General features: G+C 48.0%; 6 protein-coding genes across 6 annotated transcripts; 3 read left to right on the forward strand and 3 right to left on the reverse strand.

The window, feature by feature from the left end:
• Window positions 1-225: 225 nt before the first annotated feature.
• Window positions 226-1,574, forward strand: N7537_010995 (uncharacterized protein; the record flags this gene model as incomplete). The annotated part of the gene is made up of 6 exons (XM_056902049.1): window positions 226-360; window positions 425-507; window positions 573-717; window positions 774-809; window positions 865-1,456; window positions 1,534-1,574. The coding sequence occupies 6 exons, from the start codon at window positions 226-228 to the stop codon at window positions 1,572-1,574; spliced, it is 1,032 nt and encodes a 343-aa protein (XP_056747336.1).
• A 575-nt stretch (window positions 1,575-2,149) lies between these two features.
• On the forward strand, window positions 2,150-3,761 carry N7537_010996 (MFS transporter; the record flags this gene model as incomplete). The annotated part of the gene is made up of 7 exons (XM_056902050.1): window positions 2,150-2,391; window positions 2,452-2,790; window positions 2,847-2,974; window positions 3,070-3,262; window positions 3,348-3,420; window positions 3,473-3,527; window positions 3,589-3,761. The coding sequence occupies 7 exons, from the start codon at window positions 2,150-2,152 to the stop codon at window positions 3,759-3,761; spliced, it is 1,203 nt and encodes a 400-aa protein (XP_056747337.1).
• Window positions 3,762-4,134: 373 nt separating this feature from the next.
• Window positions 4,135-6,303, reverse strand: N7537_010997 (putative nuclear RNA binding protein; the record flags this gene model as incomplete). Its single annotated transcript, XM_056902051.1, has 1 exon — window positions 4,135-6,303. The coding sequence occupies one exon, from the start codon at window positions 6,301-6,303 to the stop codon at window positions 4,135-4,137; it is 2,169 nt and encodes a 722-aa protein (XP_056747338.1).
• Window positions 6,304-7,533: 1,230 nt separating this feature from the next.
• Window positions 7,534-9,277, reverse strand: veA (sexual development activator VeA; the record flags this gene model as incomplete). Its single annotated transcript, XM_056902052.1, has 2 exons — window positions 7,534-9,071; window positions 9,130-9,277. The coding sequence occupies 2 exons, from the start codon at window positions 9,275-9,277 to the stop codon at window positions 7,534-7,536; spliced, it is 1,686 nt and encodes a 561-aa protein (XP_056747339.1).
• Window positions 9,278-14,712: 5,435 nt separating this feature from the next.
• Window positions 14,713-16,370, forward strand: N7537_010999 (putative DNA repair protein (Rad57); the record flags this gene model as incomplete). Its single annotated transcript, XM_056902053.1, has 2 exons — window positions 14,713-15,110; window positions 15,191-16,370. The coding sequence occupies 2 exons, from the start codon at window positions 14,713-14,715 to the stop codon at window positions 16,368-16,370; spliced, it is 1,578 nt and encodes a 525-aa protein (XP_056747340.1).
• A 1,147-nt stretch (window positions 16,371-17,517) lies between these two features.
• On the reverse strand, window positions 17,518-18,991 carry N7537_011000 (oleate delta-12 desaturase odeA; the record flags this gene model as incomplete). Its single annotated transcript, XM_056902054.1, has 2 exons — window positions 17,518-17,933; window positions 17,998-18,991. The coding sequence occupies 2 exons, from the start codon at window positions 18,989-18,991 to the stop codon at window positions 17,518-17,520; spliced, it is 1,410 nt and encodes a 469-aa protein (XP_056747341.1).
• Window positions 18,992-19,961: the final 970 nt, after the last annotated feature.

Consider the following 19,961-nt stretch of genomic DNA (forward strand, 5'->3'; position numbering starts at 1 on the left):
TCTATACCTTCCGATCTGCCCAACGCCCCCTTGCTTCCACTATAAATTCGGCTGTGTGCAACACGTAACTTTTGATCTAGTCAGTCTAGTCACTGTACTACAATAGTGCTTCAAATTGCTGTTTAAACTTGTTCCCTCGGTGTATATCCAGTACTTATCCTCCCCATGGCGTCCTGCAGTATTTCCAGACTCTCTGCCATATCAAGTCATATTCAAAATAACTCTATGTTGTCTTCCACTCAAGTTGCCAGTGAATTACCCTGGAATCCGAACAACACCAAGTTCCCTTCGCGGGAAGATCTCCCAAAGCTTCCCGGTGCACCCGAAGGTGCTGCTTGGGTCTGGGGCAAAGATGATGAGGTGTGATGCTATCTTTCCTGTCGATATGTTCTGTTCTTATGTGGCTAATACGTTTTGTGTATAGATCGGCAGGTTGAACCTTTTGACGCCGCAGCGGGTCAAGGCATCTGCTGCTGAGATTGATACTGGCGAGATGGTGCGACTAGAGTAAGTACAGTGGACTATAAGATTACGCCAAATCACAATATCCGCTTACAAGCATCAATATCAAGCCTCCCTCTCACAGTACCCGAGAAGCCGATTCTCGACCGCGAAGTGTTCCAGCATAACATCAAAACACTGATTGATGGCATAGCTTATGATGATATATACATTATGAACACGCAGAGCGGGACGCAGTGGGATGGGTTCCGGCATGTGAGTTATTATTCTCACTAAAAGAAAAAAGAATACCTGATCTAATACGTCCATAGTTCGCCCACATTGACAGCAAATGTTTCTACAATGGGGTATGCTCCAAGTCCCCCATTTTCTATGCCCGGAAACTAACCAATCAACACCTAGGCCAAAGGCAGCGACTTTGTAGGCGAAACCGCAAATCACCGCTGCAGCATTCACCACTGGGCAACGCACGGCATCGCCGGTCGAGGAATCCTCCTAGACTACCACCACTACGCCAAAACCCACCACAAGCCCTACGACCCCTACACAACACACAACATCACCCTCTCAGAGTTACAAGCATGCGCAATATCCCAAGGCATAGATCTACGCCCGCAGTCCGAAGGCGGCGATATCCGCATCGGAGATATTTTACTCGTGCGCTCCGGCTTCGTGGAACGATACTACGAGCTCAGTTCTGAGCAGCGGTATGCAGCTGCGACACGGTCCCACGAGAACTTGTGCTTTGCGGGACTCTCGCGCGAACCAGCTATCCGGGACTGGTTGCATGATTGTTATTTTGCGGCTGTGGCAGGTGACTCGCCAACGTTTGAGTCTTGGCCGGTTCCTGAAGGTGACTATTTGCATCAGAGCTTGTTGGCGCTGTGGGGGTGTCCTATTGGTGAGATGTGGGATTTGGAGAGGCTTGCTGAGAAGTGTCGTGCGAGGGGGAAGTGGTCTTTCTTTATGACTAGTGCTCCGGCCAATATGCCTGGTATGTATTTTCTTTTTTGTAGGCTTTGCGGTTGGGTTTATGTTCTGGGTATATGGAATATGCTAACAGCTTGGTAGGTGGTGTCGGGACACATGCGAATGCTACTGCTATTCTTTAGGTGGCATTTGTGGTATATCGAGAGGGTATTATTTAAGTGCTTCAGGTGGTTAATGATTAATGCAACTCTGCTTCGAACCAGTCTTACTATCCAGCTATTGGAAGCGAACTAGCTCTACTCACAATAACAACTCCAGTCTTCCATGACTGTGGAATAGAATAATATATATCAAGTGTACGATCATCGCTATAAAATTACACCGTGATCGACTCTCTCATGCTTGGGGTCTAAATATATATTTAACGCTACGTCCCTCTTATTACCTAAGAAAACCATGTACGTCCTAGGGAATGATGGTTAGAGATAGATTCCAGATGATATTACAGCATATTTATGACTCTCAAGTCCCCTTTGAATTGACCTAATGTAATGATATTTCACCTCGTGTTCGGCTAAACCTCGGCCCAAGAACCGCCAACTCCGCATTTCTCCACGTTTTGGCCGTTCCCATTCTGATATTGGCCTTCGTTTAAGACGCAAACCCGGGCTGGATTGCCGCTTCTTGCTGGCTTTAAAAAACTGCACTCCAGGCTCGTGGTATTAGCCAAGAACCAAATTCTCATATTCCATTCATCATGAGCGCCCAGACGCAAACAGAGACAATCGTCCTACAGACAAGAGCTTCCACCGAACCAATTCCAACCGAGAATGAAACATTCCAAGATTCAAGACCCCCAGAACCAAAATGGATATATGCCAAAATCCTCAGCGCAGGATTATCCTTTTTCGTCGCGGGGGTCAACGACGGAAGTTTAGGATCGCTCATTCCCTACGTGATACGCACCTACGACATCGGGACAAACATGGTAGCCGTTCTGTAAGACTATTCAAGCATAAATATCCATATCCATCTGCAATACAATGCTAACACAGCCAGGTACGGCACGACCTTCTTCGGCTGGCTAATCGCAGCCCTAACAAACGGCAAAATAACCCAATACCTAGACCTAGGCCCAATCCTCAGCCTAGGCGCCGCTATCCAAGTCCTAGCCCAAGTGCTGCGCGCCTGGGAACCTCCATTCGCATTGTACGCGGTGACATTCTTCCTCGCTAGCTTAGGCCAAGCTTACAACGATACTCACGCCAATACCTTCGTCTCGGCGCTGAACGGCGCGCACCGCTGGCTCGGGTTTATCCATGCTATGTACATGGCCGGGTGTCTAGTTGGTCCGTTCGTGGCGACGGGCGTGGCATCGGCGAATGTCGATTCGAAATGGTATCTTTTCTATCTTTTCCCGCTTAGCGTGGGTGTGGCGAATCTCGCGTTTGTAGGTGTTTCGTTCCGGGATCGTATGGCTACTCCGACTGTTTTGAGGGGGAGAGGGGTGGCAGGTCTTCTTCCAATTCTGCGCTTAAGGAGGTTAAGGATACACTCTCTACTCCTGGGGTTTGGTTGCTGAGTTTGTTTTTCTTTTTCTTTCTTGGGGCTTCGATCACCGCTGGAGGTTTGTCTTCTCTGGGCCCTCTACATGTCTTGTGAAACTAATTGTATCAGGTTGGATGGTCGAGTACCTTGTCAATGTCCGTAATGGCGACGTCAAAGCAATGGGTTACGTCCCAGCTGGCTTCTACGGCGGCGCCTTTCTAGGACGGCTTATCCTTGCCGAGCCTACGCATAGACTCGGTGAGCGTCGAATGATCTTTATTTACTCTTTGTTGTGTGTGGGGTTGCAGTTGGTATTCTGGCTGTGAGTTTGGCACTACCTTTAAGATTCATCTATATACCGACCCTGATATGGATCCTTGTCTTTACTAATACTCGTGGTTTACTAGTGTCCCAAATATCATCACCGAGGCAGTAGCAGTCAGTTTATTAGGATTCTTCTCTGGTCCTTTCTTCGCAACAGTAAGTGCCCACCACTCTATGTACCTATGCCCAACTCTAACTCCTGGCTTAGGGAATTTCGGTCGGCTCAAAGATCTTCTCACCAGAGATCCGCTCTTCGGCGATCGGTAAGCTAACCCCCAGTCTTGTGTCTAGGGCCGTGCATTTATATTCTAATAACCTATATAGCATTTGTGTTCGTACTTGGTCAAATCGGCGGATCTGTCTTTCCCGCTTTGACGGGCATCATCGCGGGACAGGTCGGTGTCCAGGTCCTGCAGCCCATGCTTGTTGGTTTGCTCGGTGCTGCTGGTTTGAGCTGGTTAATTTTGCCCAAGGATAGGGCTCTACATCAGGAATGAGGGGTTTATAAAACCGAGCTTCATAGTAGACATCAGAGTTCTACTGGTGCAAGAGAGAGCTGAGAAAGTTGTTATGTGCAAAAAGCATAAGCCATTTGTTCAGTAGGCTTCGAGAAGATGGACGTACGAGGGTTTAGAACGTAGAAACGATTCTAACTTAATGAGATTAAGCAAACGAAGGCCCAAGGGTATAAAAATTCATTACTTCGTTAGATCACGACGACCAACAGCGCGAGAAATCAAAAAGCCATCAACCAAAAAGAAACCCAATCAAATACACACCCTCGCACGGCTATGCTAAAACCAAACTACCCAACATAAAAAAACCTCATAAGCATCATTCCTCATAAGAAAAAAGTAGAACGCAAAATCCTCAGAAAATATCCTCAGGCCACTGATAATCCTCTAGGCCCGAAATCACAGACTCCACACCAGAAGCCGACGACGGAGAGAGTACGGGGGCAGACACAGGTCTCTTTTTAGGCGACCTATTCGCATTGACGTGGACCTTGGCAGCACTCGAGCGAAGTTCTTCGGGGAGGGGCGGTACAGGCGGGATATCGTCGTCAACCAGATACCCAGACCGTCTCCGACTAGGACTCGTCTTCGACCGTGTCGGGGTGCGAGGGCTACGATCAGGATTGAGCTGGCGCTGTGGGTGGTGGTAGAAGGCTTCGCGCTGGGGGTCAGGCGGAGCAGGCAGAGGCGTGGACCAAATACTGGAACGAAAGTCGTCGTCCGAGGTAGCGGCAGGCGAAGACGCTAGACGCGCGCTGGTCTGGGTTTTGCTCATGCGGAGAGGGGTTGTGGGCTTGGAACTTGGTGAGCGGGTGGTTCCGGAGGCTTTTCGGGGTTGAACGTAGGGGGACCTTTTGATGTTGCGCGTGGCACTTGCATTTCTTCCTGCTTCCTTTTCTTCATACTCGGTCGGGGGAGCTGCGTGGTCGATGGCTTGCTTGCGCTTGGCTGAGCCGGGGCTCTCGCCAGCTTCGGATTTCGGCCATTTCGCTTTCCCGGGTGGGCTAAGTAGACCGGAGTCAATTAGAACCTCGAGTTCGGGGTCGTGTTCATGATCGTTGATGCCTTTCGTCGGACTGGGCTGAGGAGGGTTCCCACTATCGATAGATTCAGGAATGGAAGACTTCCGTTTACGGGAAGAGCGGTCCTTACCCATTGACGACGGCTGTGTCCCTTTTGAGCGCCATTTTGGACTTTGGGTCGTACCCGGGGTTCGAGGCAGTCGTGACTCTTCGAAGGAGAAAGTGTCGCGGCCATCCACGGATGGCAGGGCCGTTGGACTGGCCCCTTCGGGGCCAGACGGCCCGTTTTCTGTAGCCTGTTGATCCAGAAGCCTTTCCGATGGCAGAGTGGGAAGGGCACCAGGGACGAACTTCCTTGGAAATAACGCCGGATCCATTTCGGTATTGAGGGTCTTTGGCTCGGCTGTAGGTGCTGGGGTCCGTTCCTCGTTGCCTGTGAGGTCACGAAGCTCCCGCCGGGCACGTTGCAGCTTGTCCTCGAGGTTGCTTACTTTCTTGAGCAGCTTTGTTTGACGCGAGAGTTCCCTGCGGGAGGGTTGCTTGCGCAGACCAGTTGGCTCGTATTCATCGGAGGTTCTATCGCAATACACTGCTGGGGAAGCAGACGGCGATCCATGGGATTTAAAGAATGACTTCGGCAGGCGAAGATCTTGAAGGGAGGAGCGTTTGGAAGCTGAAGACTCAGAGCGCGAGTGTATACCATAGTTTCCTTGATCAATCGCGTGGCGATACGAGTCTTTGACTGGAGAACCATGTTCCATTTTGTGCTGAATAGACCGCCAGGTCTGGTCGGCGAGTGTAGGGTTGACACGAAGATCCTCGATGTAATGACCCTTATTCGTACCCTTGTAGCCAGCCTTCTTCAATTCCGCATATGCCTGCTCCGCCTGGTTGATGACATCCTTCTGCGGCGACTTATTTGGCGACCCCTCAGAGTTCCTCCCCCACCCACCAAAGGGATTAAATGCCGAGGCAATAGCCTTCCCAAAACGAAAAATACCAGATGAGCGGTGCTGCAGGGTAGGGTTCTTATTTTCCTGCTCCCGGAAGTAGATACTGGGCGGTTTCTCGCTGACACTATCACTCATAGTCGCTTCGACGAATCGCGATGTTCGTCCTCTGGGACGGCGGGGGCTGGAAGCAGATGCCGCAGCATGACGAGCGCGCAGCGAAGCTAGCGAGCCGCGAGGTGAAGCGCGGGGCGAGGCCTTAAAGCCTGAGCCGGTTCCGCTCACGCTGCGACTCCCATTTTCACCGCGTTGGGTGCGGCGATCATGGGCTCCGTAATCAGCAGCTTCTTCGGGCAACGGCCAGTCGTTGGAACGACGTCGTTTGGTCAGCTTCGCGGGCGGCGATCGGTGATCATCTGCATGCGCCTCTTCGGCATCGTCGAATTGTCCAGAGACGTCTGAGCTCCAATCGCAGGTATCGTTGTCGCTAGATCGTAAGTGTTTGCGCGAGGAGCGCTGGTGTGCGGGGCTCAGGTCGATGTCGATTTCCATTTTGGAGTCGCGGGCGCTGAAACGACGCAGGCAAGTTAGAATCAATTCTTCTTATGCGGGCTTTGAAGTCCCTTCCCATAAGGATTATGGGAATAGACCTTACCTTTACAGCTTGGGTTATCCTTTCTTTTTTTTTGCCCACGCCCTTGGAAAGTCGCAAAAGCCTGTCAGAATTTGGCATAGAAATATAGTGCTGAGAGGAGAGGGAAGAAATAAAGGTAAGAAATGAAAAAATGAAATTGAAATCTCGGGAGACTCGAGCAAATGTGATGCGCAGGTTTGTTTACATACTCCGCACTTGCCAAAGGGGGAAAGTTTGTTGTGGTACCTGGTACCCACGACTACCGCCAATTTTCGGTGTTTTACAAAGTACCCGTGACACCATGAGAATGTCCCGTATCCCCAAACAAACAGGTACAAATATGTCTATATATATAACACCTGGACTTGAGGTAGAATTCCGCGTGTCTCAGACATGTGCCTGTATTTGATAAGGAATGTAGATATATGACATGTCTAACCTAGATATGTATAGGATTTATAACCCTTGGCCACTAAAATACGGGAACATGCATTCTGATGATAAATTGGGGGGAAATCATAAACTGGGGTAAAAAGAAATATGCTAGGTATCAAGGAGATGTCACAACGCCAGTATAAGGAGTACACCAAGCAGCAGGGGTTCTGGGTGTGAAGCAAGGATCTCAGTCGCAACGTTAATGAGATCAGCCCTTGTCTGTTCGGAAAACGTATGCTCCAAGAGAAATGCTTAAGAGCATCCCAGCTAGAATCGGGATAGGGGTGGCATTCCCTGTTCTGATCGCAGGGGACAAGGTGCTTCGCTCTTAATGACAGTGTGAATGCAAGAATGGTGCGGCAGAAATGAATGTAACAGACATGAATGATCATTGAGGTTAGGAGTAACAATAGCAACCCGCCAAACCCCTATATAACACCAGATGTTGACCAAAGAAAATCCCTCGCAAAAGAGTAAAACATGAAAGAAGAAACCAGTTCCCGAAGACAAGTCCAAATGCATCAAGGAACCTAGGGCTTAGGTTGTCTCAATGAGGAATCAGGAGATGAGTTATGTACAAAAAAGGATGCGATCAGATACCATCACGAGAATCCAGTCCATTAACCGGTTCAAGACTCGGTCATCGAGGCAAGCCCAAGGTGGGTATATTTTCCGCCATCACGGCAAGATATTTGAGGTCATTCAACATTTTATTAACTCGACGGAGGAGCTTTCATGACCATTTTACCGTTGGCACGCTTGTATGCAAGCTCAATGCCCATTTCAGCCATCAGGGCAGCGCGACTTTCTCCTGAGAAATCGCGATAAGCGGGATAAGGCTCGGTATCAGGCCGCATGCCGTTCTGCATTGACCGGTCATCAAGGCCGAAAGTATCTTCATGACTCCGTTTGCCATATGCTGGCCCAGTTTGGTATACCATACGCTTTCCTCTAACGTTGTCGTATCCATCGCCGCCACCGGGCGAAGTGCTTTCCACAGAAGGAACAATGTGGTTGGCATATTCATTTGGCAGGGGCTTCAGAGGTGGTATAGCCTGGACCAAGTTTGGCGTTTGAGGGCGTGACACCGGAACATGGGGCATGGGCGGGTATGGACTTGGTTCAGGCATGCGAGGATCCATGTATGAGTTTGGTTTCGGTGGTTCCACGCCATAGGAATTCATAGCAGACTTGGGGTAACCACCCCGTTCGGCAGGTATTTGAGGCGCCACAGGATACGAAATGGGCGTTCCTTCGTATTCGGAGCCGTTGGATGGGTGTCGTATTTGGGCATATGCGTGCTGTGGAGAGTAGATACCTTGTGGTGCAACCGGTGGGGGTGTAGGAGGCATGTGAGGAGCTGGATAATGCGAAGGTGTGGAACCAAATGAAAGGTGCGATTGATATGAGGGTGTTTGGGAGTGTGACATGGGTGCAGGTGGCATGGGTCTTTGGTAAGGGGGTTGTGGGCACTGGAAGCCATAGTCGGGTGCAGATGGTCGTCGATCTGGAGGAACAAACCCGTAGGGTGATTCCATATTGCTTCCATTGCTGTTTGACCTAGGACGGTCCATCGAAGCTGCGTATCTGTCGGGTGTCGTGAAACGATCTGACGTTCCTGCATATGCAGCTGCGCGTTCCTCGCTGAATTCGTAGTCCGTATCTCGTTTATCGCCCCGGCGTCTCATGCGAACATCGCGACGAATGCGAACACGGCAACCCTGCTCGGCAATGATACGGCTCAGAGAGGTACTGGTCGCTAGACCAGGGAACTTCTTAGCGCTGTAAACGGTAAACGGTACTGACTTGACCTCGAGGCGGAAATGAAGGAATGCTTGCGGGGCGCCTGGCTTTGATGTGGCGGAAAGAGGGATTTGGTTAGGAAGAGGCAAAGACGTATCCTTGTCGGCATCCTTGGCGTCCTTGATCTCTTCGTACAGGTGGAAGCTCAAGCGGTACCGGCCCTCATGACGCACCGACAGATCTGGAAAAATGAAATAGCCTGCTTGTGAGGGGCGGTCGAGATATGCGACACCGGCGACTGGCACACCAGTCAATACAGGGCACGACTGTGGCCCGCCCACCCGTCCGTGGGCCATAGGGCGTGCGGTGTCAAGGGTTGCGTAGAGGAAGAAATTGGCATTGTAGGCGAAGGTGATATCGGTCTTTTGCGCATCATTAGCCGGGTCAGACTCGAAGATGCGTAGCTCGACCACAGGTGGTGGGTCAACAGGGCGACGGTCGGCAGATGCTATTTGCGACAGTCAGTCAACGCGCAGCCCTGATTAGGCTCAACAGCGAATACTCACACTTCGCTCCTGCGCCGCATGCTCTTGCCCGCTCTGGTTGTTGCATCACGCTCAATTTGTATGTGAGCTGTTTGCCTTCACGGGTGATCCGGCTGACTGAGTGCTCAGTCTCATTATGAGGCGGCATGATGGGTGGTCTGTTGGCCATTTTCGCGGATTGATGCTATTATTCCCCAAATATTCTGCCGGTCGCAGTATCAGCCAAGGTCGATCGCGTGGTCGGAGGGTTGGTCTTATGTCGATTCTGCCACGGAGAGCAACATACAATCTGGATTATCCACGCGGGGCCCTGGACAAGTGCTGGTTTATGTTGGTGGAATATGGCGTTCTTCTCCTGCAGTTCCCTCACATAAGTCGCTGGAAAGACTTCCAAGATAGCCAAATCGATGAATTTCCACACATACAAGGAAAAGAACAAAAGCCAATTCCCGCAAGCAAATGAAAGCTCGAATTCACTGATGGGAAAGTAAAAAAGAGGAGAGGGGGCAGAGTGTGAATGGTGCCCCGAGCCCTGGGTGCGCCGATTATAGGTATTATAGGTATTATGGGTAATTGTGGTATGAGCAAAAGTACCTGTTCCGTCCGGGGGCTCTGTAGGACCATATGGTTTCCTTGTTTCAATGTTTCTACTTATGTACTTTCTAATCTCTATTGTTCTGTATGATAAATTATTTAAATGAGAGAAAAAAAAAAGGACATTGATGTATACATTGGACATGCCATGTAAATGGCAAATTGATGGTCTTCAACTGTATACAACTTAGGTGTTAGTATTTTAAGGATTTCAATAATACTATGTAATTATACTATGGAAATATGTAAATATGATAAATTCAAATCTAAAATAGTGTGACGACTTTAAGACATACATCAATTTGCAGATCTAGTTACTTTTTTTGCTGTAAGCCCGTATTTATTTCCCATGGAACAGCCCTCCACGTTACCCGGCGTCAATATCCCTGGTTCCAAGGTTCCGGTCGCAACCCAGTCCAACGGACCGGAGTCTCTTTATTTTCCATGGTCTCCATAATCTTCTATGCTTATATTGTATACTTCTATAGATGAAGAATATGCTGTTTTATATGAGCATGCCATTTTAAAACCTCGAGGATCAATATTCATCTATTATGAATAAATTCCACTGATAAACTTCAATACCGCGTATTCTCATTACAAGCCTAGCCCCCTGAGAACACGAAAAAACGAACTCGGAACTTCGAACCTTCCGACTTGGACTTCCCGATTTAGACATTGATTGTCAATCATCACACGGAGTGATTCGCTTCGATAATGAAGTCAGACTCCATCGAACCACCGATCCTCTCGCGCCTGGCTTGGCTGACTCCACTGATCCAATCAACAATGGCTCTAATCAACGTCCAGGACCAACTAGACGGTTTCTGGCAGGTGCCAGCTGTTGATCCAATGCCGCGCAGTCCAATGATGAATTTTGATATGCAAATCCTCCTTTTTACTGAAATCCCTGGTCATCCATGGCTATTGCGGGAACTCTGATGATATTCCGATTTGCTTATAATAGTGGATAAATTATGCATACTTTTTTTTTCTTTCCTTTTCTTTGGTACGACTCAGCACAAAGCGTGGATGGAATACAAATATGGAGAATGGAGCATGTTGGAACGATATACGAAATACAACGTCCCACCTAGACAGGTAGTGGAAGCCACGTCAACTCAGTCGAGTAGTTGTTCCTTGGTATTATCACCGTCAATATCTGACTTCCCTGTACTGAGTAGATATGAATTTAATATCATACATCAACCTCACACGGTCTGCACCGAACAAGCTACCGCCCCAACCTGTTCAGTGGTATATTCTAAACACTCAGGGTTGAACAAACCGAATATAACCAAAATTGAGAAAAGCTACGCCGTGCTACATTTTAGGGCCTGCAGACCTAGTTACACTACATAGTACAGGATCTAGCGAGGGATTCCATACTGGGCCGGGTCTAACGGTCCTTTTGATGGGCACTGATAGACTTGAAAACTATATTTTTTTTTTATTGTTGTCATAATAATGTGTACAGAATATGGAATGATACTTGTTATTTTCTGAAACAGGTCCTTTCTATCTGCGGAGTACTCCGTACGGAGTAATTATATTTAATTATGGATCTCTGGCATTTAGTACCAGGGAAATCGGGCCATGAGAAACTACTGCGTCAGCTCTGAATAATCGATCCGTCTGCCTAAAAATCTCCTCGGTCCATTCGGCCATAACTAAAAGGACAAAACTTATACTATTCTTCATGATATTCCAAGTGATAACGCAAGTCTATGTACTTTAAACCCGACATACCTCAACTTGGTGCTGCAGAGCTCCCTGTGGCGCTGAAGAGCGTCTGCATAAGTGATGCGCTCCTGGATTGAATTTTTATTTCTCATGTTTTACCGTTTCTTAATCCATACGTACTGTCATACTCGGTCCAAGCTTTGTCGCAACTTCAACCCGCACTAAGCCATGTGTTACAGGGGCTGGGAATCCTCATGGCTCAATGCGAACAGTCACTTCCTGGGCAATAATCTACACAATCAACGCAATAATGATGAAAGGCTCTGGTAGTGTCTTGAAAGGCAAGTCCACTTACGGAGTACTCCGTACTTATAAGAAATTATTATGCAGTTGCCTTATCGAACGCGCGATCTTCGAATCATTTTGGCCGTGTGTGTGGCTCCCCCAGCCCCCTCGAAGATCATAGATATTTCCAAGATTCAGTGCTTTGATATTTTGGAAGGATTTATTATATTACAGAAATTTTGGTAGCGCTCAGCAGGCTCTTTACTGGGTACTACTCCATATATATTATATTGTACTCAATGTTTGTAGAGAGAGCTGTTGCAAATAACCCCGGAAATATCCTTCCTCTTTAATAATAGAATATACACATGGGTCCAATGATTCTATATATTGCAGGGACAATTATCTGTATTTTGGTAGGAGTCCCTCTCACATCCACATGGAGATATGCAAGTGTTCCCCTTATTCTGACTGAACCATGTTACTCTGTACTCCCTACGGAGTACTCCGTACATAATCTTGTAATATCCGTAAGAATCGTAGTTTCGGCCTGTCTTTGCATTTGGACTATTGCCTTGATCGAGATGAGATGGCAGGATGGGTTCATCATGTAAGTGGCTGCCAAACGGGTGTGACGGGTAGAATATCAACTTTCTCCATTCTGCAGCTACGGTCTTGTAGGCAACCCGCTGCCCTTTACTCTTTGTTTGTTCTAGTGTGATACGGTCGCATCAGGATGGATTGAGGCTTTCCCCCTCTATAACCCTAGTTCGAGGTCATAGATTAGGGCTATTCTATTGTATTTTATAACTTTTGGTCTTCACGATGAAGTATGACCATATCATTGTTTCACAAGACGGTCCAGGTTTTTCCCGTGCTACTTTTGGGAACAACACTTAGATCCTCGCATAATATATATATATACTGATATGCTGCAATATACCGGTAGAAACACGGATCTACAAACAAATCCCGATGGTAGGTTTGTCCCGATCCCTGGGACGACTCAAATCTGGAATGAAAAATGAGATAATATGATCTATCACTTCGGTCCCGCTTTTCCCTTGAAACTAGACTTAGGTAGGAGTTGACCGCCAGTTCAATTATTGCACCACCAGGTGAAAGAGATGGTAGATCCCCAGTAAGGTACAAACCAGGCCCCTCGAAACTGGTGAAACGATTTGATTCTCTCACGCAACTAGCGGCATTAGGACGGGTCATAGTGACACCAGGTATTAGTCCTAAAATGTAAATTTTAGATGAATGATATATCGACTTTAGTCCATAGCAACATATACAATAACCAAGGACTCGATCAAGATCTGACCGAGAAACGCGAACAACTCATGGAGTGAACAAAATAATTAATCAAAATTTGAAACAATCTTCTTGAATTCTCAAATCCTCCCTCATTCCGCACGGATGCCGGCGGATTTCAAACAATCCAAGCCACATTTTATCCACCTGCCCGATGCAGAATGTCAAAGGTACCGGCTTTGTACTTTGTACTCTTTACAAGACAATTGTACAATCAGGTTCCCGAATAATATATTTTGCCCTGGTAACAATTGTGTTCTGATGTGGTCTACTCCATATATAATACGCGGGATAACATTTTAGTTGTCATAGAGGGCATGTTATTGAATTATATGGAGTTTGTGTTTAATAAACCAACCAACATCAGGGGTGTATATTTAAATAGCACACTTTTATCTACAAGATCTTTTGTGCTCTCACTCCGTGTAGAATACGGGGTAGTTCTTTATACTTGGGGGCTATTGAGCTTCTGCGACTTTCCAAACTAGGAACCCCGAGATATGTGCGGAGTAGTTTGAGGCTGGCATCAAGATATTAAGGTCGAAATTAACCGGGTGGTTAATTTTGCTAGGTGATACACGCTAATCATACCCCAGTTACATAATAAGGGATATTGATTTTTTAGAGTGATATGATTCCACTGCTAAGCATGCATCAACCAGTACACTCCCCAGTTTGTTTAGCCGTCAAGGACTTGCTTGATAGACCTCAGGCCCAAATGGCTTTGTGCAATTAATGTATGGCTTTGTATGTCTAAGAATATTCCCACTACACATATACCTATCCTTACTACTCAATATTCATGCAGTATCTGTTTGCCTTGCCCTGCAATTTGCCTTACAATTTGCCTTGTAAATGTGGACCTCTATCCAGTATAGTGCTATTTATAGAGTCATGCCTATATGCTTCCTCAGAGAACTATCTGTTCCTTAGTCTCCCCCTCTCTATCTCTTCACTTGCATATTTTCGCTTTCCGTGTAAGGCTTGTGTTCGCTCACTCCCCTTCAAACCTCGCAGGATCAAGGGGGGGGGAAAGGATGTAACGCTCTATAGATTAGCCCAGTTGTCATCCTAAAGCACTTAAACAAAACCAAGCTGTGTGTTAATATTGCTCACAAGATCCTTGACTCCTACGCATGTACACTTTCCAGTTGACTTCACAAGTTGGAACCATTTCTGACTTCCAGCCGTCAATAAATGCTCATGGCATTCAACTCCAAGTGAACTGTAAGCCATATAGTAACCACTAAAGCCTTTGTAACAGCAATATAAACAAATTCCCATTTTGATGAGGTAGCGCTATAGTTGCATGCCATGGTTGTTGTATACAAAATAGGCGGTGTGATTCTGCCAAAGGTGAGGTTATAATGAACTGAACATACAGATATTTCGCCCTTCGGGGCATATGGTCAACTGAAAATATACAGAGAAGATTAGCATGGCCCCTGCACTAAGGATGACACGCTCAATCAAAGAGAAGCTACCTATTTTTTTTTTCTTTCCTTCGAGATCCTTTACTGAGGTTAGGTGTGGGTCTTTTTATATTACTGTGATTGGTTGTGATTGGTCCTACGCTCTCAGGAAGTCACGTGTGGGTATCCCGAGGTCCAGTCGATGGTTCGAATCGGCCAATCATGGGCTATTATTATTTCCCATTGTGATTGGCTCAGGCACCTTGAACAATCTAGAGTCGCAACATCAACTCCCATAACGGCTGCCCTTCCTATGGATCTTCTATTAGTTTTACCTGGCTTTGCAACAAAACCCTTCGCACATATCCTTCCGCCCCTTGAACGAGCGAAAGTCACCACCGTTGACGTGATTACGCTCGACTCCCTCGAGATCGCGAAACGTGCCCGTGTACCTCCCGCAGATGTTCGCCGGCTCTCCTCCTCCATTGTCGAGGCATTGCACACCGATGTTGGCTTCGAAAAGCCCCAGACAAATACAGGGACCAGTGATGGACCTGGCTCTAGTATAAATCCCGATGTGGCAAACAGAACAATCAGCTCGACGAAGCGCGCGTCACAATGGAACACTATAAGCACTCTTGACCCCGCGATGGATGCACTGCTAGGAGGCGGAATTCCAACTGGGTATGTCACAGAAGTTACGGGCGAGAGGTATGTTACAAGGGTTTATCTTCATTCAAGTCTTATCAGCCGGACAGGCAAGTCAATCTGACATGTGGATCAATATTCAGTGGAAGCGGCAAGACCCAGTTCCTTCTAAGCCTCTGTCTAGCCGTCCAGCTACCCAAACCACAGGGGTTGCTACGGCGTGCCATATACATATCAACAGAACACCCACTATCTACGCCACGACTCTCACAACTCCTAGAATGTCATCCCGTCCTCTCAACACTCCCCGCTGAGCAGGCGCCCTCGCTACAGGACATCCTGTCCATCAACGCCATGGACCTAGAGACACAAGACCACATCTTGAATTTCCATCTTCCCGTCGCGATCGAGCGTTATAACATCGGCCTGGTCATCATCGATTCAATAACATCCAATTACCGTGCTGAACACACATCAAGCAGCATCCAAGCTCTCGCCAAACGATCCTCCCAGCTCGCAAAACTCGGCCATCTACTGCGTAATCTCGCCGTAAAGGAAGACATCGCCATCGTACTCGCGAACCAAGTCTCCGACCGTTTCGAATCTATAAAAAGCAACGAGCCAACCCCACGGACAGGGTTTCCGTCCATGCCCAGTCAAACAGCAGATCATGGATCCGGCCCTGTCTCCCCCTTCCTAAAATCCCGAACTGAACAGTTAGCTACTAGAAATAGCCAGCAGCCACCATCCTCTTCCCCTGCTATCTCCTCATCACCATATCACGCAGCAAACGATAAAAACTTCGACGGCTCATACCTGATCGCCCCTCGGGTACGCAGCATGTTGAACGTGGCTCACCAGGAGCGCTTCTACTCCGGCTGGGGGGATGGCGCGTACGCCGAAAGTGGATCTCTGAAGAACCCGGCGCTGGGATTCGTCTGGACAACGCAGATCGCGTGTCGAATCGCGCTGAAAAAGGAAGAATCACATGCTGTGGGTGTTTCAACGGGGGATAATTTATATCCGGCGTCCACACAGGAAGCAGCCCACCTCAGAAATGGAGGAAATGCAGACGCCTATCGAGACCCGGACTCGATAGCAATGCCTGCACCTTATCTCAAGAACCGAGTCTCTGACTCGCAGAACCAACAGCCTACTTCGGGTTCGGAATCCATTACTCGGAGGACCATGAAACTTGTGTTCGCGCCGTGGACGGCCGGCCCGAAGGATACACCACGAAATGGCCAATCAAGTAGACGAAGTGGCGAGGTAGAGTTTGAAATTTGGAAGGGTGGTTTGAGAAGTACGAGTCCTGGTGAATGATTTGTCTGATGTCATCTCATATATAACTGACTTCATTCTTGTCTACCAAAGCGTCTATTTTGGAAAGTCTTGACTGTGATCTACTCCGGATAGTTTGACGTACTGTGTTCGCATGTGTTCGTTTCAGACTAGAACAGCGACAGGATCATGATATACCCAAACAGCGATTTTGAGATTTGTCCCTATTAACTATTATTATATAATATGAACACTCAAGCAACAGCCAAATCTTCTAAATGATAGATGTTATAGTAAGTGTTGACTTGAGGGTGTCCTGATGATTGGAAGGTCACAAGCGGAGGTGTATGTTATATAGTGCCTTACATGTGATTATCTACATGTGATTATCCTGTGCTAGGAAGGTTGAAGGGGTTGAACAAAGCACAAAGAAGAAATTTGTGTGACACAAAGCTGTTGTTCCACAGCGTGTTGGTCCATTTAGGGCTATAAACTTGGATTTAGTGTGGGAGCCTTAGCTGGCCCTGCCGCATTTATTGAACCGGTTATGTTTATGTCTTCTGTCTTGTCTATTACATTTCTCTTGACTTGACTCGGTCGAGGATGATCAAGGTATCTAGAATATCTCGAAGAACAGAGCTGGAATCTGAAAGTAGAATATCACTCTAATAGGGCCATCATGTTACTTATCAATCATTTGCTCTAGACTTTCTATATGTGTAAAGTAGGTAAGGAAAAGAGAGAGAAACAGGAAGAACACGCTTCAAATTAACCACAATCATATATATGGACATCTCTCTAAATTAACAGCGACCCTCTCTTTCTCCCCTTTTCATTAGGTTCTTTTCTTTCTTTCCCCTAACATCCTTCGGACATGCTCAAACACTCAAAGAAACAAGATGATGGATCTAAGAATCTATGATAAAGAGATGCAATGTGAAGATGCAAGACAACGACAGCCCCATGAGAAGAAAGCTTGAGCGTCAAGACAAGAAAAAGAAAAGCATCAAATTTGACCTATGATTCCCACCCAATCTCCCAAGAAAAAAAATCGTGTTGACCTTGTGTATATCCACGCAAAGCATACAAGATAAGACAACAAAGCTCGAATGAAATCAGAACAATGCAAGAGGGGAAAAGACAAACATGATCAGAACCAAACCGAAATCAGCACTCAAGGGCTCAACATCTATTGAGACTTGGCGACCATCTTGGAAGGAGGAATACCGATGCCGTTAGTGTTACGGTAGAACAATACACCCTGGCTCTCACCACTGGCACCCTCAGTGGGCTCAACCCAGTGGCAGACACGGGCAGAGGTCCACATGGCCTTGAAGAAACCAGTCCAGCCGGTGTGAGCCTCGGAGCGGTAGTGGTCACCCATGACGCTCTTGATGGCATCGCTGGCCTCGTCGGCATTGTAAAAGGGGATGTTGCTGACGTAGTGGTGCAGCACGTGGGTCTCGATGATACCGTGGAAGATGTGGCGGCCGACAAAGCCGAAGTCGCGGTCAATGGTGGCGGCAGCACCGCGAGCGAAGTTCCACACTTCGGGCTGGTAGTGAGGGAGGGTAGGGTCGGTGTGCTGGAGGAAGGTAATGGCGACTGCGAGGAATATGTTAGCAAAATGGACCGAGAGAAGTGATATTTCTTTCGTCTGGAAACTTACCGAGCCAGTGGTTCACCCACAGGTATGGGAGACCGTACCAGACGAGCAGGTTCAACCAGCCGAAGTTGGTGCCGATGAAGTACAGGGCGGTGCCGACGATGAGTAGACCCAGGTCACTCAAGGCAATCAGCTTGGCGTCCTTGGCCTCATACAGAGGGCTGGAGGGGTTGAAGTGGTTGACACCGCCGAACCAGCCGTTTTGCTTGCCCACGCCGCGGCCCTCGGGCTGCTTGGAGTGGTTGTTGTGACCGGTGACGTTGTTGAGCAGGTACAAAGGCCAGCCGAAGAGCTGCTGGGCCAGAAGGTTGCCAGCAGTCAGGATGGGAGTCTCCTCGCACAGCTCGCCGAGCTCGTGGAGGGTCTTGCCGACGCGGGTGGCGTACTGCTCACGGGTCTTGGGGACAAAGACCATGTCGCGGGCCAGATTACCGGTGGCCTTGTGGTGCTTGCCGTGGGAGATCTTCCAGGAGAAATAGGGGACGAGCAGGAGAGAGTGGCAGACCCAGCCAACAGAGTCGTTCAGGACCTTGGAGGGGGAGAAGGCCTGGTGACCGCATTCGTGGGCCAGAACCCACACGCCGGTGCCGACGAGACCCTGCACGATAGTGTACAGGGTCCAGAGGGCCACGCGGGCTGGCAGCAAGGGGACAGTCTCGGGGGTGACATAGTTGTGGAAAAGGTAGAAAACGGATCCCAGAATGGCCAGGTCACGGAAGACATAGTATAAACTGGTGGCGGCGGAGCGGTGGAAGCAGTGAGCGGGAATGGCATCGCGGATCTGCTTGATCGTGTAATCTGGGATCTTGAACTCGTTGCCATAGGTATCGAGCATCTTACTGGCCTCCTGCTCCGAAGCCAAGGAGGAAAGGGAGGTAGAGGAGGGAGACTGGCGAGGGCTGTCAAAGGGCGAGGCCGAGACAGAGCTAGTCGCTGAGGACTCTGTAGCGGGGTTGCGATTGAGCGCAACGCGCTTGGGGATTGCGGTAGACGACATGTTGGGTGTTGAGGCTGACGATGTATAACTCCGAAGTCGCGGTGGGTATACTCTCAAAGTATCCCTGTTCTATTGAAATGAAACGAAAGACACGGGGTTCAAAACGACAAGAACCTGTGATGGGATTAGTTGGGATTCTTCAAGCTGTGAAGTGAGGACTACTCACAATATTTTGAGTTTGCTGTTGCACAAGGGTTAAACAGCAGATCGAAGCCAAATGCCCCGTTCTAAAGAAGAGCCAACGAGAAAGCAGGCAATTGACTAGCACAAAGCACAAAAAGAAAGAAAAGACAAAGAAGGAACAGCCCTCTTTCAAAAAGAAACAGAAAAGCAATGGGAAAATTAGAATTAAAATTGAAAGAAAAAAAGAAAGAAAACAATTTGGGACTGAGTAATTTTCATACCGCCACTATCACCCCCATAGTCTAATCCAACCGTATGGTGTTTTGAAAATTACACAAATTTAGAGACCCACCTCCTTTCGCCTTCGACAGCTGAATTTTCGCATGAACTGTCCAGAATAGTCAGAATAGGGCTGATCTTTTTCTCACATGCTATTCATGAATATATTATGTGCCCATCTCATTGGTACAACATATGGATGTTGTATGGAGTAACTTCCATACTCTTTTCCCAAGTTGTTCATAGCCACCGCCTTTTCACCGGCTAATCCCGTTCGCCCCAACACTTTCGCAAATTACATGTTGTTATAGTGCCAGTGGTCTGATGATGTGATCTAGACTCTATCTACACACTATCTGGGTGTTCCCCTCCCATGATAGCTGTCACTTTCACATGCCGAGAATACGGTGAAGGCGTTCCTAGATGCATGTGGATAGATCGAAGTGATCAGCCTACCTCGGCGGATCATTTTCGTTCGTAAATGGAGCACGAGTACGGTGTAGACGGCCATGGATTGGTTTGGAAATCTCCTAGTGAATCCGATATGCAAGATCGTGTGGCAAATTGA

Source organism: Penicillium hordei (assembly GCF_028827395.1).
Source record: "Penicillium hordei strain IBT 12815 chromosome Unknown utg000006l_segment0_segment0, whole genome shotgun sequence".
Lineage (NCBI taxonomy): Eukaryota > Fungi > Ascomycota > Eurotiomycetes > Eurotiales > Aspergillaceae > Penicillium > Penicillium hordei.